This window comes from Triturus cristatus, chromosome 6, assembly GCF_964204655.1.
Source record: "Triturus cristatus chromosome 6, aTriCri1.1, whole genome shotgun sequence".
Classification (NCBI taxonomy): Eukaryota; Metazoa; Chordata; class Amphibia; order Caudata; family Salamandridae; genus Triturus; species Triturus cristatus.
The window spans coordinates 622079847-622102896 of NC_140589.1; the positions used below are offsets into that span (position 1 = coordinate 622079847).

The 23050-nt window shown below is 44.6% G+C and overlaps 1 protein-coding gene across 2 annotated transcripts in view; it reads left to right on the forward strand.

Moving 5' to 3' along the window:
• Positions 1–22367, forward strand: part of PNISR (PNN interacting serine and arginine rich protein) — a 362924-nt gene extending 340557 nt beyond the window's left edge. For both annotated transcript variants that reach the window (XM_085611119.1, XM_085611118.1), the window contains exons 11-12: positions 20652–21741; positions 21965–22367. In XM_085611119.1, the coding sequence (XP_085467245.1) occupies positions 20652–21741; positions 21965–21995 (1121 nt within the window). In that variant the 3' untranslated portion in view covers positions 21996–22367. The remainder of the gene's footprint in view (positions 1–20651; positions 21742–21964) is intronic.
• Positions 22368–23050: the final 683 nt, after the last annotated feature.

Below are 23050 nucleotides of genomic sequence, written 5' to 3' on the forward strand. Positions count from 1 at the left end.
TTTGCAGATCCACCTCTGGTGATGCATTGCTTAGGGAAATATTCTGAGGTAAAGAATTTGCGGCTAGAAGTCTCTATTAGATGAACAAGTTACTTACCTTTGGTAACGCCTTATCTGATAGAGGCTCTATCTAGCTGCAGATTTCTTAACGACTAACCCATCCTCCTCACTCTGCGACCTGACTAAAGGATGAGGTTTCCCCTTTACAAAGGGCCCTAGAAACTTACACCAGTTGTCAGTCTTCATCGTGGCTCCTCGCTCCTGGTGTGAGGAAAGTCACGAAAATGAACTGACGTCAGCGCACTGAGGTGGTGCTTATATAGGTACCGTGTAAGTCTCTTCCTGCGTGGCAATGCTGATGCGGAGCTGAATTGTGTCATCTACCGGCGTGCAGAAGTACTGCTTGAAAATGTCCGGATCTAGTCTGATGCCTGGGGATAATTCTAAGCTATCTGGGGGCTGCTAGAGTCTCTTCCAGATAAGGAGTTACCAAAGTTAAGTAACTTGTTCAGATGTCATATTTAGATGCCTTATGCTATGCATGAAGGCAATAAATACAGTGAAAATGAGGATCACCAGTGTATATCTTAAGACTATAGGAAGAATAACTTTGAAAAGAGATTTCTTCTCTTTGTCAGCTATGGTGACAGTTGGTGACAATTTTCAGGTAAAATGATCTCCTTGACCCTGAATCTAATACAGTTGCCATTACAACAACTTGCAGTACTTCAGTATTGATATATCTGAAAGAAACACGTTAGTTAGATTCCTCACCTTAGACTATCCCCAGACGTCAGGCTGGATCCGGAAAGATTTTTCAGCAGCAATACCCTTTGCGCATCAATAGGCGTCGTCTGCGGCTCCGCGTCCGTCGTCGACGTCGTGCCCCGGAATGACGTCGTCGGAGTTCTTAGACGCCGCCCTCGCGCGCTGACGTCAGTTCTTCTTTTTTCCGCGCCGATCCGGGAAGAGCTTACCCTTTTAGTCACTTTTTGACTAAACTTTTTGGACTCTTTTGTCTACTCTCGTCGACTCCATCTGGTGCCGGTAGGATGCCTGGTTTCAAAACCTGTGACTCCTGTCACTGACTGATGTCGGTAACGGACCACCACTGCCGGTGCCTTTACTGCCTTGGGGCCGACCACGATGCGTGCCTCGACTGCCGGCCCTTGACCTCGAAGGCTAGGCGGGAGCGGTCCCGCAAGCTTCTCGAGCTCCGGCACTCTGCTCCGTACCGTTCACGATCCCGGTCGAGGAGGAGGTCGAGGGACCGGTCGTGGAGCTGCAGCCATCATCACTGCTCGTCGGGTTCCAAGTCTTCGGGTAAGTCGAAGCATAGTAAGAAGTCCAAGAGACGACACCGCTCTTCGGACTCCCCTCGCCGGTCGCGTGACTCAGTCGAGGGTCCGGGTGGTACTACCCCCGCGGCTCCGTCGGAGCCAGAGGAGCCGCGTCCGTCCCCATACCCACCGGTCCCTGGGACTGACTCGACTCCAGCGGAGATCAGTGCCTTCCTCTCGGCCATGAGGGGCCTGGCTCCACCGTCGACGCCTGCCGGCGCGCCTTCGGGCCCCGCGGGCTCGACTGGGAGGCCTAGCGAGCCGGCGGCTCCGGCCCCGACGCAGCAGGTATCCGCGGGATCCAGGCCTGGATCTCAGTCGGTGCCGGTCGACCTCACGACCCCTCCACCGCTGGCGCCGGCACCGGTGCCACCCCCGGCGCCGTCTCCGGACGACGCCGTTCCCCAGATGACGCTGTTCCCCGGTTCAGTCCCGGTCCGGGCCAGACGCAGATCTGGCGCCGCATCCGACGCCGATGGGTGACCATTTCATCTTCTGCCCGGCTCCGATCATTCCACCTGTTTACCAGGAATCGGATGACGGTGGCAACTGGAAGGGGTCTGATGACCCTCTGACCCGCCAGGGTCAGTTATCACAGGACTGGGCAGATGAGCTGGGGGATGCCAGTGGTCTTGACACCTCCCCTGACACTGGCTTCATCTCTCCTCCGACCGTGGCTTCGGAGGAAGGTGCTACCTTTTCTGTGGCGTTGCGTAAGGCGGCCGAAGCCCTTGGGCTGGAGCTCCCTACTGTGGCCGTGAGGACTAACCTCCTCACTGAAGTGCTCCAACCGTCAACAAGCTCCTCGGAGCCTCTGCTGCCGTTTAGCGAAGCACTGATGGACGATCTGAAGGGCACCTGGTCCAAGCCCTCCACAGTACCTCCTGTGGACCGGAATGTGGCCCGGCATGACCGCCATGCACCGGGCGACCCCAGTTTCCTGTCCCAACACCCCACGCCTGAGAGCCTGGTTATGCAGGCCTCTACTTCCCAGACCTCTTTCCCATCCGCTCCCCCGGATCGGGAATCCAAGAGACTGGAGCAGTTAGGTAAAAAGATGTTCTCCTCCCTTAGTTTAGGGCTGCGGTCTATTAACACCGCTTGTCTCTTGGACCATTACTCCCACTCTCTGTGGGATACGGTGGAGGACGTGCTGCCCCAGTGTCCGGGGGAGCCCCGGACACTGCTCGCCCAGGCTCTTGCCGAGGGGCGGGACGCAGCGCGGTATGCCATCCGATGTGGTTTGGACACGACGGACTCGCTAGGCAGGGCAATGTCGTCCACAGTGAGGCTTCATCGTCACGCCTGGCTGCGGTCCACGACTTTTTCCGGGGATGTCCAGAGCACCCTCATGAACATGCCCTTTGATGGCAGTCGCCTCTTTGGCGACAAAGCGGACAATGCGCTGGAGCGCTTTAAGGACTCCAGGGCTACGGCCAAGTCCTTGGGTCTCTCGGCCCCACGCCCGCAAACTTCTGCTTTTCGCCCCTTTCGTGGCCAAGGAAGGGGCGCCCCCTCACGCCCGCCTAGCCACAGGCCGCAGAACCAATCTCCACGCGGTCGCAGACGTGGATTCCGCCGAGGCGGTACAGGGGGACAACGTGCCGGTCCATTCACATCCACCCCAGCAGCATCCGCCTCAAAGCCCTCCTAGTCCGTGCTTTCAGGCCCATTCTACGCCAGTGGGAGGCAGAGTTCGCCATCACCTGCTCCACTGGCGTTCCATCACTTCGGACAGGTGGGTGCTGCAAATCGTCCGAAGGGGCTACTCCCTCCCCTTTGAGATGACCCCTCCAGCCATGCCACCGCAGTACCACTGCATGTCGGGGGATCACTTGAATCTTCTACAGTAGGAAGTTGCGGCCCTCTTGGCCAAAGGGGCTGTCGAGCGCGTTCCTGGTCCAGAAGTAGGCCGTGGTTGTTATTCCCACTACTTTCTGGTTCCCAAGAAGGGCAGGGGCCTACGCCCTATCTTGGACCTCAGGAGCGTCAACGCCTTCCTCCGGAAGGAGAGGTTCAAGATGCTCACCTTAGCTCAGGTTCTGGCTGCCCTGGAGACTGGATGGTAGCGTTGGACTTGCAGGACGCTTATTTCCACATCCCCGTACTGCCGGTCCACCGGCGTTACCTGCGGTTCACGGTGGGTCAGGAGTATTTTCAGTTTACCGTGCACCCCTTCGGCCTCACCAGTGCCCCTCGGGTGTTCACGAAAGTGATGGCGGTGGTCGCAGCTCATCTGCGCAGAAAAGGGGGTCCAGTCTTCCCCTATCTCAACGACTGGTTGTTGAAGGCGGGCTCGCCCCAGCAAGTCGTCTCCCACCTCCAGACTACGGCCGACCTCCTGCATTTGCTGGGGTTCTCCATCAATGTGCCGAAGTCGCATCTGAGTTCCTCCCAAACGCTCCTCTTTATCGGGGCGGTTCTGGACTCGGCGCAGTTCTGGGCTTATCCTCCGGAACAGCGGGTCCGGGATATTCAGGCTCTGCTTCCCATCTTCCGACCTCTATCCCGGGTTTCGGTCAGGTTGGTGCTGCGGCTTCTGGGTCTGATGGCCTCCTGCATCCTGTTAGTGCATCACACCAGGTGGCGAATGCGGGCTCTACAGTGGGACCTGAAGTTTCAGTGGGCCCAGCATCGGGGCAACCTGTCCGACCATGTCTTGATCTCGGAGGGCACTGCAAGGCAGTTGCAGTGGTGGCTCACACACCGCGATTGGGTCAGTGGCAGATCCCTCTCTCTACGTCAACTGGAGCACGTAGTAGTGACAGATGCGTCCTTCCTGGGATGGGGGGGCCACATGGGGGAGGCGGAGATCAGAGGACTCTGGTCTCCGGCGGAGTCTTAGCTCCATATCAACCTTTTGGAGCTGAGAGCGATCCGACTTGCACTGAAGGCATTCCTTCCCGTTGTCCATGGAAGTGTAGTGCAGGTGTTCACGGACAACACCACCGCCAGGTGGTATTGCAACAAACAGGGCGGGGTGGGGTCGTGGACCGTTTGTCGGCTATGCGCCTCTGGACATGGCTGGAACATCAGGGCATCACCCTGGTGGTTCAACATCTGGCGGGCTCTCTGAACGCCAGAGCAGACTAACTCAGCCGCCGGTGCATGATGGATCACGAATGGCGTCTCAACTTGGACGGGGCGCAAGGCCTCTTTTGGCAGTTGGGAGAGTCTTGGTTAGATCTATTCTCCACCGAAGAGAACGCGCAATGTCAGCAGTTCTGCGCGTTGGAGTTTCCAAAGCGGCACTCGCTCGGGGACGCCTTTCGTCGTGAGTGGAGTTGCGGTCTGTTGTATGCCTTTCCGCCTATGCCACTTCTGCCCAGAGTGCTGAAGAAGTTCCGGCGCGACCGGGCCCAAGTCATCTTGGTGGCTCCGGATTGGGCACGAAGGTACTGTTATCCCGAGCTACTCAGTCTGTCGCTCGATCCCCCGATACGACTGCCTCTTCGGGAGAACCTTCTGTCGCAGCAGCAGGGGATGGTCCTCCACCCGAACCTGTCCAGTCTCCACCTCCATGCGTGGAGATTGAGCGGCGACAGTTGATGCCATTTAACTTGCCTCCTGAAGTCTGCGATGTGATTCTGGCAGCCAGGCGTCCCTCCACAAAATCGGTATACGCCTGCAGGTGGAACAAATTTGTGGCATGGTGCACAGCAAAGGCTGTGGATCCCCTTTCCGCCCCTCTTTCTGAGGTTCTGCTCTTTCTTCTTTCCATGGCCCAGCTGGGCTCTGCTCTTGGTACTCTTAAAGGTTATCTTTCAGCTATCTCTGCTTTCTTACGGCTTCCTGATCAGCCTTCTCTTTTCAAATCCCCTGTTTTTTCTCGCTTCTTCAAGGGCATTACTTACATGTTTCCTCCTGTCCCTTTCGTAATGCCTCAGTGGGATTTGAACCTGGTATTGACATATCTGATGTGCGCTCCCTTTGAGCCACTTCATAATTGCCCCTTCGTCTTCTGACTCTTAAGACTGCTTTCCTGGTTGCCATCACTTCTGCTAGAAGGGTGAGTGAGCTCCAGGCTCTATCTTCTACGCCTCCTTTCCTTTCTATCCATCCGGACAAGGTTGTTCTCCGGACTCGTCCTTCCTTTCTTCCTAAGGTGGTGACTGCCTTCCACATCGGACAGTCTGTTACGTTGCCCACCTTCTTTCCGCATCCTTCGAAAGAGGAAGAGAGGCATCCTTCGAAAGAGGAAGAGAGGCTCCACCGTCTGGACCCAAAACGGGCGCTGTCCTTTTATTTGGACCGCACCAAGCAGTTCCAGGTGGATGACCAGCTCTTTGTGGGCTACGTGGGCGCTAAGAAGGGGAGGGCGGTACACAAGCGAACCATCTCTCGGTGGGTCGTATTGTGTATCAAAGCTTGTTATTCCTTAGCTAAAAAGGAACCTCCTGAAGGGCTGAGGGCCCATTCCACTCGGGCCACGGCGGCGACAACTGCCCTGGGTCTTGGAGTCCCCTTGCAGGACATCTGTCAGGCAGCAACGTGGGCCTCGCTGCACACGTTTGCCAAGCATTATTGCCTGGACAGCCAAGTCCGGAGAGACGGCTTCTTTGGCCGTTTTGTCTCCAGGACTTTCTGGTGTGATCTTGGTTCGCAGACCCACCACCGGGGTTGGTATTGCTGGGGTATCTATTCTAAGGTGAGGAATCTAACTAACGTGTTTCTTTCAAATGAACAAGTTACTTACCTTCGGTAACGATATATCTGTAAGAAACTTCAGTTAGTTAGATTCCTAACCGACCCACCCATCCTCCCCGTTCTGCGAACCGACATCTAGGGTTAAGGTTAAGGGCCCTAGACTTTTTTGGCACCAGTGTCGGTCTCTTGCACGGCTCTGCGTTCCTGGCAAGGAAAGCTATGTACAAGAACTGACGTCAGCGCGCGGTCTAAGTACTCCAACGTCATTCCGGTGCACACCGACGACGGACGCGGAGCAGCAGGCGACGCGCAAAGGGTATTGCTGCCGAAAAATCTTTCCGGATCCAGCCTGACGTCTGGGGATATTCTAAGGTGAGGAATCTAACTTACTAATGTTTCTTACAGATATATCGTTACCGAAGGTAAGTAACTTGTTCGACTGGTGCAAATCCAGCGAAGATCAAGAAAGTAACACATTTAAGGTTCACTGAAAGGTAGGAGCAGAGCTCTGTCAGGGGACTCCCTCACACACAGCATGTGGTAGAAATCTGAGCTTTGGTGGCTTCTAAGGGGAGTAGGAGAACTTAAGCTTCCACCTCGTTGGCTGAAGCTTGGGTGCTTTCAAATGAGGTGTATGTCCTACTAAATGTACTGTGTTGTTTCAGGTCTATGGCTAGTTTACGCTGTATACTACTATTTTAATATACCAGGGATTCCTAGCCTGACGACTGAGAATGATTCAAGCATGTGAATATATAAAAGATGTCAATAATTACAGGTAGTTAACTAATTTCTTTTTGCTCATGCTAGTGCATGGGATTCTGCAAGAGCTATGTTTTTTATTTGGATTTGAAAGCTTCACTGATTGTGGGTATGTGTTCATATTGTAAGCTCCAGGTTGAGCATTTTTTGGTAGTGGAGAAAATATTTGAGAATAAGCCACTGCAAGATTATTTAATACTTGTATTCTGACCATGATATCAGTGTATGTGATGTATGCATGCCTTTTTTTGGCAAGGGCAAAGGAAAGGGAGATGAGGTTGTTCAATCAAAACATGAGTTTCAACAGTCAAGTTAAAGTGGCTTCATAAATTGTTTCCACTATAAAAGCAAATTTAAGACCTCAAGACCCACCAGCTGAAGGCATATAATCTTCTAGACATGAAAACCCCTCTAAATGATGTCCGCTGACTTGTTGTCCTAATCATTTTTGCTTTTTAATTCAAGGTGCCATTGTTCCAGCAATGTTGTTCACCTTTAAACTGACTTGGTGGGCATCCTAGCCACATGATTCTTGAACCTGAAGCCCTTGATGTCAACTGTGACATCTGTCCTTTACTGGCATTACCTTTAGTGTCCCGCACGTCAGCAGTGGGATGCTCTCCATCAACACCGATGAGCGAAACGTTTCGCCAGATGGGAGTGATGAAAGCATAATAGCAAAAAGAGAGCAAGAAGAATATAAAGGCAGAGAGAGACTACTTCCAGCAACCAAGCTAATAGATGATTAGAGAGAATGCTTCATTGAGTGTCATCTGTCTCAAGTAGAAACTGGTTATGTGGAAGGGGCTACACCTGCTCCCTGAAGCAGATTTGAAAGGGTTTTGGTGTGAGTTGGATGACACACAAACTTAAACCATTTTGGGTGACCTGTTTTTGTCAAACCTGTGTTCACAAATTTTTCACCTTAAGTGATGTACCGCATTATTGAAACCAACCTGGTGAATGACCTTGGCTAAAATTCCTCAAGGCAAGGTTTAATTTTTCCAGAAGGTCTGGTGGGTTTCTTGTTTTCCTGTACCTTCAGAACCATCCCCCTTCATCTGCCCTTACCCCACCTTAAAACCCATCCTTCATCCTTCCTACTTATTCTGTTCCACTGCCCCCCCCCCCCCCCCCCCCGCCTACTCCGCTCATTGGTATGTTGAAATGATGCTGGGCCTGATGTTCAATATAAAGTTACTTTCTGCGTTCTCAGTCAAGGTGGCATCTCCTCAAATCCTGTTTATGGAAGGAGAGCACACATGAAAATGACTTGCCAGGCTGAATATTGGCCTACTGGTGACCCTTCTCCCAGGCATAAAGAATGACTCAGCAGATAACGTAAGCGGGTCAGAGTCCAGGTGCAATGAGTTGGAGCTCAACCATAAAGAGATGACTGTCTGTTCGACCTTTGGTGCGAATCAAGGATATACCTCTTCACAACAGGTAGCACCAGCAAATGATTCACCATCATCTCCAGGTTTCTAGTACCCGTATTAGTATCAGACCCATTCTCAATGGACTGTAAAGGAGAATTCCTTTATGCCTTGTCCCAGGTTCGGCTGCTGCACCAGCTGGTATGGAGACTTTTTAATGTATGCGTTAGATGATTCTAACAGGCCTGAATTGGACAAAATAGACCTGATTTACTGACCTCCTCTGCATGTCAGAATGCTATTGCTTTCAACAGGTGGTGACCCTATTCCTCCAGGCCAGTGATGCAGGCAGGATCCTGTGTGCTTCTCAAATCTGAGAGTTAGGACGCTTGTAGCTGTCCGGCAGTGTATGGAAGTGCTAATCAAATTTAGAGCAGGCACTAACACACCTACTTGTGATTGAAAGTGCAAAACGGTCTATGTATGTTGTGAACTGCTAAGTCTAGTCTCCGGCATTCCTCCATTAGTCTATATTTGACAGAGATGTTTCACTACAGAGAGCGCCCCAGCTATGGCACCTTTCTTGGCCAACCTGCATTTAAAGACTTTCTCTAGGCCTTGCTGAGTTTAGTTTCATGGTCATAAAGCTGGTTCCTAGATGGGAAACCTATGTGTTGTGGGTGCCCTGTGTCAAAACCCTTCAAACTGATGCTTGACACTAACTGCAAGTTCATCCTGAAGGTTGTCACCTCCTGCCGGGATAGTGGCGAAGATTCAACCATTTTCCTTCATAGAAAGATTCAGAGTTTCACCACAACAAGGTCTTCTTTCGTACACTGTAGCACTGAAGGAGTGTGCAATTCCTGTAGTGTGGGGAAAGAAGAGAAGGAGGCTAGGTTGATAAACAGCCCTACTCAATAGTGGAGGGTGGGTGTCTCCCAATTTGGAAAGTGGAACCCTCACACACCCATTTGGGTGTCATGCTTCATCATAGGGCTTGCTCATCGTCAGGCCTGCGCTGCAATGCCTAACGGGCACCCTATGAGGGGCTCTTAGTCGTAGATCTTTTTCCCAAGACATATGGGTGAGGTGTGTGTGAGGGGCCTAGTGTTGTAGATGTGAGGAAAAATAATATGAGGCGAGGTGGTGCTCCAAAATGAATTTTAATCTGCGAGCCCACTTGGCTCAATTAAAACCAGAATAGGGATACCGCTGATTATAATGGTCGGAGATGTCTATATGTGTGTAGTCATGGTCAACATGTTTCGTGCCTTATGTGTGTAAATCACTCGGCAGTTCTTCAGGACCTATCTTGATGCACTATCTACATGGGTGGTTGGTTATGGAAAATGAACCATTCACTCTGATGACCTTTCAATGAGGTACCTTAATAATGCAAATCATGGACCCAACCCAATTCGGGTTCAAGTCACGCCTCATCAATAGTTAGGCAGAGCAACGATCGTTACAAAAGTTAACGTCATGAGTTTTCCTGGAAAACAGGTGCCGGGAAACTACCCCTCGTTCTGCCTCGTTGGGAGGAAGCTTGTTTCGTACACACATCAATTTCAGATCAATGTGGCTTCAGTTTCACTTCAACCAGACTGTTTCCTTGTCAATCTTCATGTATTCTTCTAAGACTGGGGGAAAGCTCCAAGCGTCCTAACTCCCTGATTAGAGAAGCACATATAGAACTGGGCTATGATGTAGGAACCTGCCTGCATCAAAGGCCTGCAGGAATATGGTCACCACCTGTTGAAAGCAATAGTACTCCGACATGCAGCGAAGGTCTGTAAACCAGGTCTGCATTAAAATGTCTCTAGACCAGCGGGTGCAGCAGTTGAACCTGGGGTTAGGCACAAAGTAATTCTCCTTCACAGTCTATTTAGAATGTTACTGGCACTAATATTGGTTCTAGAAACCTGGAGGTGATGGTAGATCATTTGCTGGTGCTAACTGTTGGTTGTGAAGAGGTAAATCTTGATTCTCACCAAAGGCCGAACAGACAGTCATGACTTTCTGGTTGAGCTCCCTCTCATCACACCTGGACCCTGACCTGCTTACGTTAGCTGCCCAGTGATTCTTTATGCCTGAGAGAAGTCTCACCAGGACGCCAATATTGAGGTAAACCAAACCTTTCCGTCTGTCAGGGCATGGAAGCTATCACACTGATTTAAGGTTGAAACTAAACTTAACTTAGAGTTTTGAAAGCTTGGTTGTTCCACAAGTAGCTGTCCATTCCTGTCTAGTCTTTCAGATCTTCAATGTTCTATTTTGCCCTCTGAGTCCCTTTAATTCCCTTGTTTTAGTCATTGCGTTTTAATGTTGCGAAGAAGCATCCATGTACGAGTGCTCTAAAAATAAATATAACATGCTAAACCTTAAAATAGAGCTTGGCTACTACATTAACAGGATTAAATCAGTTTGATGCATGTCTTAACTGTTTGCTCGCTTTACAGCAAAACCAGTGTTCAGTTGTGGGCCTAGGCCACCATTTCCAGCTAGCTGTGTACTGTACAGGATTTGCCTACTAGAAAGTGAATAAGCAAAAGCCCAAGTAACCAGTGAATGCCCTCTCGAAGAAAAGGAGAGCTGTGACTGGCATTCATGACCAATGGACCATTTGTCAATAATGCTGACTGGCTGCTGATGCAAAAGCCAAAGCTGCTGAGTGCCAGATGGCATTGCAAAACCAGTTCCAATGATGCGACAACTATTTGCCCGCCACCCAGGAATGAACTTTTTGCTTTTATTCAAATACAGAGTGACTCTGTAAAATAGGTAATGCTGGAGAATAATTGGTTACTTATTAGTTTGACACTTTTTTTTGTTATTGCATGTTAAAGAAAGCATGGTCAGAATCTGAAGCTGGGAAGCGCTAAGAGGGAGCTATCCTGACAGGGACCTATGGATAAAAGTGAGCTCAGCTGACTTTAGAAAAGTGCCCTATCAGTGGGAAATTCAGTTTGAAGGTCTTAACAGGTTCCACATTTATTTTTTTTAAGGATTTTTATCTTGATATCTATAAATAGCCCGATTCTTAGTCAGTCTATAAAAAATACCAGTGCAGAAAGACATTAATCTGTAACTAACTTATGTTGCTGCTACCATACTAGCTATAAAAGCCCAGTTATATTTTGAAAAGGACTAAAGATTTCAGAGCTGGAGGTCTGTGCGTTGTTAACAATGCAAAAGATTATTAAACATAAATCATTTATTAAACCCGGAATAACGAGGTGGACGGTATCATGCTACAAGATGGTGAACATGACCCTCCCTGAGAAAGTCATGGCACATTCTGTTAGAGACCTAATTAAGCACCATTCCTTGCTTAGGACACCAGAAACGTGCCGGGGTAGGACAAGCTGTGATCTAGATCATTTCAGATGATAGTTTATCTTCACTTGTTCCTCCCAGGTATTTTATTTTTCTTCTTTGTGTTGTAGTCTAAATTAATAAATTAGGTGAAGAGCACTTGCTTGAAAATTGAGTCGGCTGCCCAGTCATAATGGAAGAAAGTCCTGAGCGATGCTCTGTTTACGTGATACTGTTTTTCATGTATAAATTGTCGTTGTGGATTGCCATCCTGACGGAATAATCATAGAAAGCAGGTAATCCTTGAAAGATATCTATTCTGGTTATAGCAAGATTGATCTCAGTTTCCAACTGACCTCCTTCTGAACCAAGATTGTTCCAGTCTTCACATGCTTTTATTCAGTGCTAGACAACTTTCTTAAAGTAATCAAGTGGCTTCCAAGAAATGGTGGACCCCTTACATCGATGTCCTTCCATCGATGGACCACTTCTATCTGAAGTGCTGAAAACTCTGCCACATAGTCAAATTGACTCACTCTTGTATATGTCAGAAGCTTCCCATTTCATTGAAGTGCATGCATCCCCACTAGAAGGAAGAGATTTGCCACCAATATATGCATCATCCAGCATCTGAATTTTAATAATCATTTGAGAATACGGTTCTTTAAATCAGTTTCCATAATCATTATGTATGTGCTTGGTTATGTAAATGGTTCATAATTGCTTGGATTGTGACACCAGAACAATCCTGAATCTCTAATTTTGTGGGATCATTTCACACATAAACTTTGGCCTACATGTTGGAGTAAGTGCAGACAGAAGAATGGATGAGCTCTGTGGACCTCCTGGTTGCTAACACTACCATCAAAGTATAGCATCACCAAGAAGCTGGATTCTGTCCCCTAAATTGTTAATAACTTGCCTTTTCTCTTGTAAGAGGCCATCTTCCACTACATGGAGTGCATTTCAACCCTTATTCTGACAATTGGCTCAATAAAATCCAGCCTATTTCCCATACTCTGACTCTCCGTCATCTTGCTTAAGGTTTGTAATCATCCAGAAAAATAATCATCTGATAGATTGTTAAATGATATTTATATGTAGAGGCATTGATAAATGTTGCCTGAGATAGCATAGTTCCTCCTCATAAGAGTAAGTTTTGTCTGTTTTCATGCTCACAATTGTTACTTTGGTTATCTACCAGTTCCAAGAACAGGGTAGATGTAAAACCCCAGTCTCTTAGTTTACCACCTTGCCTGATAAGGGAAGTGTTGTGGCACCTGAGCTAGGTGCTTCAAAGAGGCCCTAGATTTTTAAGTAAAAGATGACAATTGAGAAAAAGGTAGAAGTAGGTAATGTTAGAAACCTAAAAGTGGGGAACAGGGGAAATCCTGGAAGTCACTTTTTAATTTCGCTTAGCAGCTTACAAATCCGCTTTGGAACCAAGCCCTTTTTAGCCATTTTTATGTGTCATCCAGTAAATAGTGAGTGAAAAATATGGAAGCTGATGTACTTTCCAGGGCTATTTATGCTCCTCAAGATTAAGAGTTCAATTAAAGAATGATGCAGCAAATGTTGGTAATCTTTGGTTGTCCTCTCATTACCATTTTCCTACAAAAAAACGTAGGCCATCATTTCGAATGACATATATCCATGCAAATAGGGGCTGATGTAGTGTTACTGCAGTCGAAGGAGCTGTGCTACTTTTACATTTTGGGATTTTTTAGCCATGAATGGCTAATAGTTTGTCACTAATGCTGTGTTTTAACGATTGTGTGTGTATGTGGCATGCACTGTGTTCTGCGATGAGTTATAACCATGCAGGCAATGTTATTTTCTTATTCTAAATCTAAGGTAGGCGATAAAAATTCAGTAATTTGTATAAAATATTTATAACACTGCATTACAGTAAAACTGGTTCTCCGTGCCTCGAGGTTACTTTTTTGGGAATAAGGAGCACATTGTCTTGGGAAATACTCGTATTAGACTGTCGAAACTTTCTGTCCAACTTTCCCCACATTTCTCTAATACATTGAACCTTTCAGATGTTTAAGATATCCTTTAATTCGCAAATGGTATTGATTAGCTTATTTTAGCCCTGCCAGTTTTAATAGTCAAATTCTTCCACTGTTCTGACATAGTTTGCTTCTGCTTGCTATAGCACTCAGTCCAGCCAACGGGGTGACCCTACCATACCACTGTTGGACGTTCTGAGGCTTGAAAAATGAATGTATACACATCTTTGTATTTTCAAGAAAAACTGGCGTTTTGCTATCACCTGCAAGAAAATTATGTAGTACTGGGCTGTTGATGGAAATCACTCTTTTCGGTACAACTCTGAGCTATGTCGTAACTTTCGTTACTACAGGAATTCTTGTGTTTTCTTGTGAAAATTATATTAGGCATTGTATTGCTGCATGCCTTAACCAACTTGATATCTCTAGCAAGGGGACTGATTCAGTTGAGGAACGAAGGGGCTGGAATTCAATAAACAAGTTACATAAGCAAAATTACCCCTACGACCATAGCTTCAATACATTCAATTACTGCCCAGGTACATATCATTACCCAAGTGTCTGTTTACTAGAATGAACTGTATTACATTCAAACAATTCTAATACTGTGACTCTGTGGGCAATCAAATAGTCAACAATAAATTGATACTTTTCAAAACAAGTGAATTTACTTTCATTCACAAATATTGTTAATATATATATTCACACTCTTTTTTTGTTTTTTGTTTTATCAAAAACATTTCATCATAACCAGTCTTATTACAATTTACGTACACTGTTTGTAAACTCATAAACAATATACAATCAAAGCAGCTTTAAATCTGGACTAAAAAACTATTTCTGACATCTTTTTGGTCCTGAATGTTATTTACAAAATGCAATAGCTTATGACGGGAAAGTAATACTACATTATTCCTCAATCATTACTAAATACATGGTCCAAAGAAAACAAGCATTACAAATGCAATAGGTCTCACCTTTTATTAAGTTAAAGCCATTTGCTTTGCTATACAATACCATTAGCAAAGCAAATCGCTTTAACTTAGTTAAAGGCGAGACCTATTGCATTTTCAATGCTTGTTAGCTTTGCTTTTATTAGTGTTTTTCGAACGTTCATGTACATGACATGCATATGTATTCATATATGTATATGTATGCATGGATATATTTGTATTTATGAGAGGTAGAGAGTGAGTAGTATAGAGTGAGCATTAGATAGTGAGTAGTAGAGAGTGATTAGTAGTGAGTAGTAGTGTGAGTAGTAGAGTGAGTAGTAGAGAGTAATAGAGAGTGAGTAGGTAGCAGTGAGTACTTGAGAGTGAGTAGTAGAGCGTGAGTAGTAGAGAGTGAGTAGGAGAGGAGAGTAATAAAGAGTGAGTAGTAGATAGTGAGTAGTAATGAGTAGTAGAGAGTGAATAGTAGAGAGAGTATTAGGGAGTAGTAGAGAGTGAATAGTAGAGAGAGAGTAGTAATGAGTAGTAGAGAGTGAATAGTAGAGAAAGAGTAGTAGGGATTAGTAGAGAGTGAGTAGTAGAGAGTGAGTAGTAGAGAGTCAGTAATAGAGAGTGAGTAGTAGAGAGTAGCAGAGAGTGAGTAGTAGAGAGTAGCAGAGTGACTAGCAGAGTGAGTAGTAGAGAGTGAGTAGAGATTAGTAGTTAGTAGAGAGTAGTAGTTAGTAGAGTGAGGAGTAGAGTAGTAGAGAGTAGAGTAGTGAAAATTGAGTAGAGTAGTAGAGAGTGAGAAGTAGAGTAGTAGAGAGTGATTAGTAAAGAGTGAGTAGTAGTGAGTGAGGAGAGTAGTAGAGAGTAGAGTAGTAAAGAGTGAGTAGTAGAGAGTAGAGTAGTGAAAATTGAGTAGAGTAGTAGAGAGTGAGGAGTAGAGTAGTAGAGAGTGATTAGTAAAGAGTGAGTAGTAGTGAGTGAGGAGAGTAGTAGAGAGTAGAGTAGTAAAGAGTGAGTAGTAGAGATTGAGTAGTAGTGAGTAGAGAGTAGTAGGAGAGTGAGTTGAGAGTAGTAGTTAGAGTGAGTAGTAGAGTAATAGAGTGACTAGTAGTGTAGTAGAGAGTAGAGTAGTAGACTAGTAGTGAGTAGTAGTTAGTAGAGAGTGAGTAGAGAGTAGTAGTAGAGCATGAGTAGTAGAGTGAGTAGAGATTAGAGAGTAGTAGTTAGTAGAGAGTAGTAGAGTGAGTAGTAGAGACTGAGTAGAGTAGTAGAGATTGAGTAGAGAGTGAGTAGTAGAGTAGTAGTTAGAGAGTTTTAGTTAGTAGAGAGTGAGTAGTAGTAGTGTAGAGTAGTAGAGATAGAGTAGAGTAGTAGAGTGAGTAGTAAAGAGTGAGTAGAGTAGTAAAGAGTAGTAGTTAGTAGAGAGTGAGTAGTCGAGAGTAGAGTTGTAGAGATTGAGTACAGTAGTAGTGAGTAGTAGAGAGTAGAGTAGTAGAGATTGAGTAGAGTAATAGAGAGTGGGTAGTAGAGAGTGAGTAGTAGAGAGTGTGGCAAGCTGCGTACTTAGAAATGCATCAAACCCCATCAAGGGGCATTCCTGCACAAAGTAACAAAATGCATGTGAAAAAATATAATTTTGACGGTTCTAACGCTTCGCCGTGTTTAGGCGAGGGGCGGTGCTTGGCGCTTGGTTTCACTTTAAACACGGCGTGCTTTCACTTTACCAGCCCGGCCGACCTCCCTTGTTCTTGTTCTTGTTAAAATGTGGGGTTGCATAGTGCTCTAAAGAATTTTTCAAAAACATTTACCAAATCGCTGTAAGCTGCGAAAGGACGCTCGCCATAAAAATCCTTCTGCGAAGACAGTGAAAACCTCACGCCGTCCTGAAGTTAACTCTATTTTTGTCAAAAAGTGCAGTGGGTGCCTGTCCTTTGGGGTTTCTTTGTTGCATTTTTTTTAAACACTGCCTTGATTGTGCCAGGACCAACTTTTGTCACTGGTGCCCCTTAAGCCAAAAATGACTTGCAGTATGCCAGTGCGCTAGTGTCAAGATGTTGCCGTTAGCGGCATCCATTGCCATGGACGATGCCTTTTTTCAAATGTATTTTATTGGCATTTATTCATTCAAACAGGTTCCATCTCAGACCCGTTCGTCTACCCCACCTTAACAAGTCGCTGTGGGTGTAAGGCTTCCATGCAAACATTTGACATCAGTTGTTGAGTACGTGTCGGGCATTCGTGTAATATACATTCTCCAGTCACAGCGCTTCGCATGATTTTCCGTTCGGTGTCTCTGCCTATCAAAGATTCCCAACTTCATTGGGACTGGGACATTCTGAACCTGGTGTCTGGGCTTTCTCTGAGCTTGTCTCGGATCACAAGTCCCATAGGACTCCAAGTCCATACCAAGGGTACAGGGAAACAGCGAAAATAAAAGACAGAGAAAGAGGTGTAAAAAAAAAACCAGAATACTACAAGCGTGGCTCTTGGGGTGGGGGTTGGGTTGCTTGTGGTAGGATGTGTGTTTACCAGGTGTGTCTGGCTGCCTCACTGTCACACACTCCGTCTCAGCCACACCACCTTGCACTTTTTAACACTCCCTCACGGTCATTGTAATGCCTTCTCACACTTGCAGTCGCTCTTTCATTCACTCAAACAAACACTCAGTCTCCCACCTTCTCACTCACTGCTTGTTCATTCTCTCATACACAAATGCTCGCGCATCAAGTCCTGTTCACGCATTCACGTGCTCTCCCACCCACCAGTATGTACGCAATATTCACTGTATTTTACTTACCTCCTTTTCTAGCCAATGCCCCGTTCCAGCTTCTGATGCTCCAGTTTTATTAAGCTATTACCTATTCGTATAATAAAAATAGGTTGAAAATGAGTAGGGCGGAGCCCTAGTGCCCAGAAGGGCGGCCTCGGACACCGTCTGCTGTTAGTGGAGCCAACCATCCCACGCGAACACCCTCCCTCCCCCTCCCCCGGAAGTGAGAGCAGAATAAATCAGTAAATACCTAGACTCCGAAAAGGTGAAGATTCCAGTGGAAGACTTTTACACCATGCCTAGATCCGTACAGTCACCACGCCATGGTGGTTTCAAAACATAAACAAGAAGCCAGAGAAACGTGCTGTCACCACGCCATGGTGGTTTCAAAACATAAATAAACAAGACGACAGAGGAGCGTGCTGTTACTAAATTAACAAGCGGCAGTGAAAGCGATTGCTTTTTCGTTGCTATGACAACGCAAGCATCGCAAGATGGCGTCGGGCTGTCCACAGTCCGACAGGCACGCACATGCTGTCTTGCTATGGACACATGGCGAGAGCAGCCATGTTTGTCCATGCAGACGCATGCATGCAAGCCCTCCGCAGAATTGATTACAAAAGGTACTTGCTATAGCGAGAGCAGCGCATGCGCTGCTTTCGCTAGGCGAGACCTAAAAAAGAGATCAGAATTCACATTGATACAAAGTGTGTCACAATAAACCTCAATCAATAGTTTCGCCTACACATTTAATGTTGTCTTCAAACAATTATGACATGTTGAAACTCTTGACCTTGTGCTGGGGTAAAGAATTAAGTGAGGGAGGGGGGGTTTTGCCGACGCGTTTCGACCTTCAGGTGAAGACCAGAAAGCTTCATGGAAGGTCTTCCTCAGGGATGTAGTACTTAATGTAGGACACTGTAAGATGGGGTAGAGTGTGTCAGTTTAAAGGGCTACCAGTTAATTGCTTCAACGTGGGGCAGCAACCGCTGCCTGTGGGTACTCGCTCTCTTACATCGATGGAATGCTTGGGACCATAAGTCACGTTTTCTTTTCGTTTAGATGCAAGCAGCACTCTTCTTCATTTTAACAGGCAGGTTTACATCCATTGTCGCGGGCCGGTTCTCAATCTCGTAAACCCCCCGTGTCGGCAAAACCCCTCCCTCCCTCACTTAATTATTTTCCCCAGCACAAGGTCAAGAGTTTCAACATGTCATAATTGTTTGAAGACCACATTAAATGTGCAGACGAACCTATTGATTGAGGTTTACTGTGACGCACTTTGTATCAATGTGAACTCTGATCTCCTTTTTCTTTGGACCATGTATTTAGTGATGATTGAGGAATAATGTAGTATTACTTCCCCGTCATAAGCTATTGCGTTTTGTAAATAACATTCAGGACAAAGAAGATGTCAAAAATTGTTTTTAGTACAGATTCGAAGCTACTTTGATTGTATATTGTTTGAGTTTACAAACCGTGTACATAAATTGTAATAAGACTTGTTATGATGAAATGTTTTTGATAAAACAAAAAAGTGTGAATATATATATATATATATATATACAATATTTGTGAATTAAAGTAAATTCACTTGTTCTGAAAAGTATCAATTTATTGTTGACTATTTGTTTGCCCACAGAGTCACAGTATTAGAATTGTTTAAATGTAATACAGTTCATTCTAGTGAACAGACACTCGGGTAATGATATGTACCTGGGCAGTAATTGAATATATTGAATCTATGGTCGTAGGGGTAATTTTGCTTATGTAACTTGTTTAACCAACTTGATGGCATTCCCTTTGATGAATGAGGCAATTCAATAATAGAAAACTCGTTCCTTGCGCCTCCATCTTCATACACTCTGCTTTTCACACTGAACATTTTAGGTAATTCTTACATTTTTTTTTTAATCCAGAAAGAATCATTCCTGTATTTCAACCAAGATCCATGGCAAATATCTGTAGAGCAGCAATACATGCTATTATGTTCTCTTCATATTCGTTCCAGAAAAGGTGCAGACTTTTGGCAGGAAGTTCCTTACATCCATGTTTCATTGTCTGATGTATGCTGTTTCCATCTTGGAGTATTACTAAGATGTAAAGTCTGGTACTCATCCATTTGCATTACTTCCCTTTTATTCTGTCCCCTCAATTATATGGTTCTTCCTTTTGGAACAGGAAAGAATTTTAACAAACCAAACTGTCAGTAAAGAAAAGGGGTGGAGCTTTGATCACTTAAAGGCTGGTACCTTGACTAAGGAGTGTGTACAGTTTTAGGCTTCCAGTAGCTCATGTTCTGTAAGCTGCTAAATTGGTAGGGCATCTTCTTTCCAATATCAGTTCCCTAAGAGGACATTCCATTTTTAGGTCAGAAGGGGCTAAAGCAGGGGTTTCCAACCTTTTTTGTAACAAGAGATACTTATGTTCAATGAAAATTATCCTGAGGTACTAATATTATTAGTGTTGTAATAGTGACAACATCAAACCAGATAATATTAGTGGCCATTCTATGAAGGATTACCGGCAGTGATCACCTAAGTGTGTCAGGAAGTGTTACTAACAACAATGTAAAAAATAAAATGTGCTGTTAATTTGGAATGCCTTTACATGGGTACAACTGACAAACCTTAGCTGCAATGCTCCTGGACCAAGGTAATATTAGTAATAAATCTCCCCAACTCCACATGATTTATCACTCAAATATCCGCTTACAATGAATTTTTGGAAATTCAATTATTTTTCTTCAGACATCATCTTATGAGTTCTGAAAATAAACACATTTTCATCTTGAATACATACTTTACAATTCCGGTATAAATATATTAATTCTGTCAAGCAAAACCTTTGATTTAGTAGACTGGGCCACTCACAGGAGAGCTACTCATAGGCAGATGGAGAGCTACCGGTAGCTCACGAGCTACTGGTTGAAGAAGCCTGGGCTAAAGGATTAATGATACAGAATGTACTAAAGTGAATTACTTTGTTGGCCATTGATCAAAGGAAAGCCAGCACATAGGCAATGTTGTGATTTGTTTATTTGTAGAAGAGGGCTGGAGACTTTTCCAGTTTTTAAATACAGTCGTGAAGTATTACATTTAAAAAAAAAAATCTTAGAAAGCCAAATTTGCTCTTTATGTAGTGCTATGCCATGCATCAACATTTAATTGAGGTTACTGGTTATTTGATGGAATCTATGGTGTGCTTAAACAAATGCCAATGTATGTTGCACCTTACTGTGTACATGTTGCCATTGATAAGGATGGTATTATGTGCAATACATTTTTGACACCAATGTTGACCTGCTTTCTGAGCCATACAGAGGAAGGTAGCTTTGGGCTTTGTGTAAATAGTAGTTTACAAGCATGCTATGCAAAGTATGATTTTAATTCTTGAAACAGTTAAAAGAACTCTAGATCATTAAGTATATATTGCCTCTGATGGTCTGTATTTCACATTTTGTATTCTTTATTTTATCTTTTCAGAGGAAAGGAAACAAAGGGAAAAACTTGAAAGGGAGATGAATGAGCCTATTGCTGAGCATGAAAGCAATTTAGAAATAGAGGAGGAGGAAGAGGAAGAAGAGCTTGAGATGGATAATGAAATAGAAAATTCCCATGGGGAATTTATGGCTTCTTTAGATAGTAAAAAAGATTTAAAAGAGAAAGATATATTTAGAAGCAAGTCAAGAAGCTCTAGCAGCAGCAGCAGCAGCAAAAGTGTTTCCAGCAGTAGTAGCAGTGCATCTAGTTCATCTTACGCATCTTTTTCAGCAAGTAGCCGAAGTTCATCTCTTTCTTCATCTCCTAAAAGGAAGAAGAGACATAGTCGCAGCAGGTCACCACCAAGGAAAAGTAGGCGGAGAAGAAGTTGGAGCTATTCTGGTAGGGCTAGAAAGGGGAGGAGTAAAAGCAAGGAAAAGATACGTGAGAAAAAAGGATCCAGTACAAATAGGAGCATAGAGAGGGAGAAACGCCGACATCAAAGTCCACCTCGAGAAAGGAAAAGTAAAGAAAAGCGTAGAAGCCTCTCCAGAAATAGACAGACTAGCCGCAGTAGGAGCAGGGATAGACGTAGAAGTGATGAGCAATACTGGGGCGAAGACCTGCATAGAAGCCATAGTTCAAGCAGGCATAAACATAAGGCTGGAAGTCAGGAATGGGAAAGTAGACCAGAAATTAACAGGAGCACAGATAAGGACAAGAGAAAAAAGGAGAAAGAGAGACAGCAGGATAAAAGAAAGGAAAAACACTCCAGAGAAGAAAAAGATAGAAGTAGTGTTTATGATGATAGGTTAAAAAGAAAAAGAGACAGCGAGAGATATTACTCTCGTAGTGAATCCTCTTCCTCCAAAGTATCACGTCAGGATTCTAAACATGATAGTAAAAAAGGGAGAAGCAAAGATTATAAAAAACATTCAGGGTCTGAGTTCAGTGGTAGCAGTAGTTCTGAATCACCTGAAATCAGCAGAGAGCGAAAGACAAAGAAATCAAAACACCGATCACAGTCTGTGGAAAAATCTCAAAGGTCTGGTAAGAAGGCAAGCCGCAAACGCAAGTCTAAGTCACGATCAAGGTAGTACACATTTTAAGTATTTTTTATGTATTATGTATTGTAAAATGTTAAAATGTAAACATTTCAAATCTGCTATTCAAAATTAACTTTGTTTTGGTGAAAAATGTTGCATGTTTTGTAATCTCTATAAAATGTTGTTCTTCCATGCTTACATGAAGTATATTTTAGACCTCTCCTTGCATCAACACTAATTTTTCATTACTTCTTTTTATTTATTTTTCAGGTCAGCAACCCCTCCCCGCCGTAAACGTTGAGTGAGGAAGAACCTGTGCCATGATATTATTTAAAAAAAATTCCATGAGTTTTAAGGTCTTGTCTCATTATAGAGGCACATTACTGCTATGTAGGTGACACAAGAATCTTTTTTATTTGTAAATAGGTGTTTCTGCTGCTCCAAATTAATTGAATGCAAAATAATCTTTGTATACATTTTTTTGGAAGATCGTAGTGCTCATATTTAGAATATTCCATTCACTTTGACCCTGTACTGTTCTTAAAACTGCTAATGATTGTCGGTGAAGTTAATAAATCTCCTTTAGTTCATTTTTGTTAACCCTGTACATTTAATTATTTTAAAAGGAGCAGGCTTTTTTTATAAAAATAAATATTTGAATTGTTTAAAATTCTTTTGTGTGTGCTACCGTTTTTTTAATCTGACACAAACATGTAAATATTTTCTTTTAAGGTATCGCTAGAAGAATTTGGGGGGAGGTATGTAGAGAGAAAAAATATATAAGCAAACTTTTAGGTTAACTTGCATATATATATATTTCCAGTTTCTGTTTGTTTGCCATGTTTATAAAATTATGTTTTTACATGTACTAGTGCAAAACAAGCATTGGCAATGCAAATAGGTCTGCTTTTATGTGCCGCACTTGCACTTCCACAGGCACACCGCTCACCCAACACTCTTGTGGACAGTCTTTTACCCCTGGTGTACTGCGAATAGGAGCAAGAACCAAGAAAAAGCGTACGCCTCCTCTGGTGAGATGGAACATGGGCACCACCAAGAGTGCATAAGAAGAGGAACTAAGGCTGTGACAGTGCGCTCATTCCTGAAGATACTCATGTCAAGTGCCTTCTTTACCCTGCACAGTATCTTAAACAAGCACCATTTACTCATATGTAAACTGTGGAAGAAGTCACAATGGGATTTAACAGAAGCATGCTGATTTGTATGGCTGTATTTCACACAATCTGAAGGTGACCAATAAGATATTTAGATAAGCTAAAAAAAAATAGTGCATTCCTATAGTCAAAACATGGTGGGCTAACTACTTGGATCACCAGCCTTCTTCATTCAACTTGG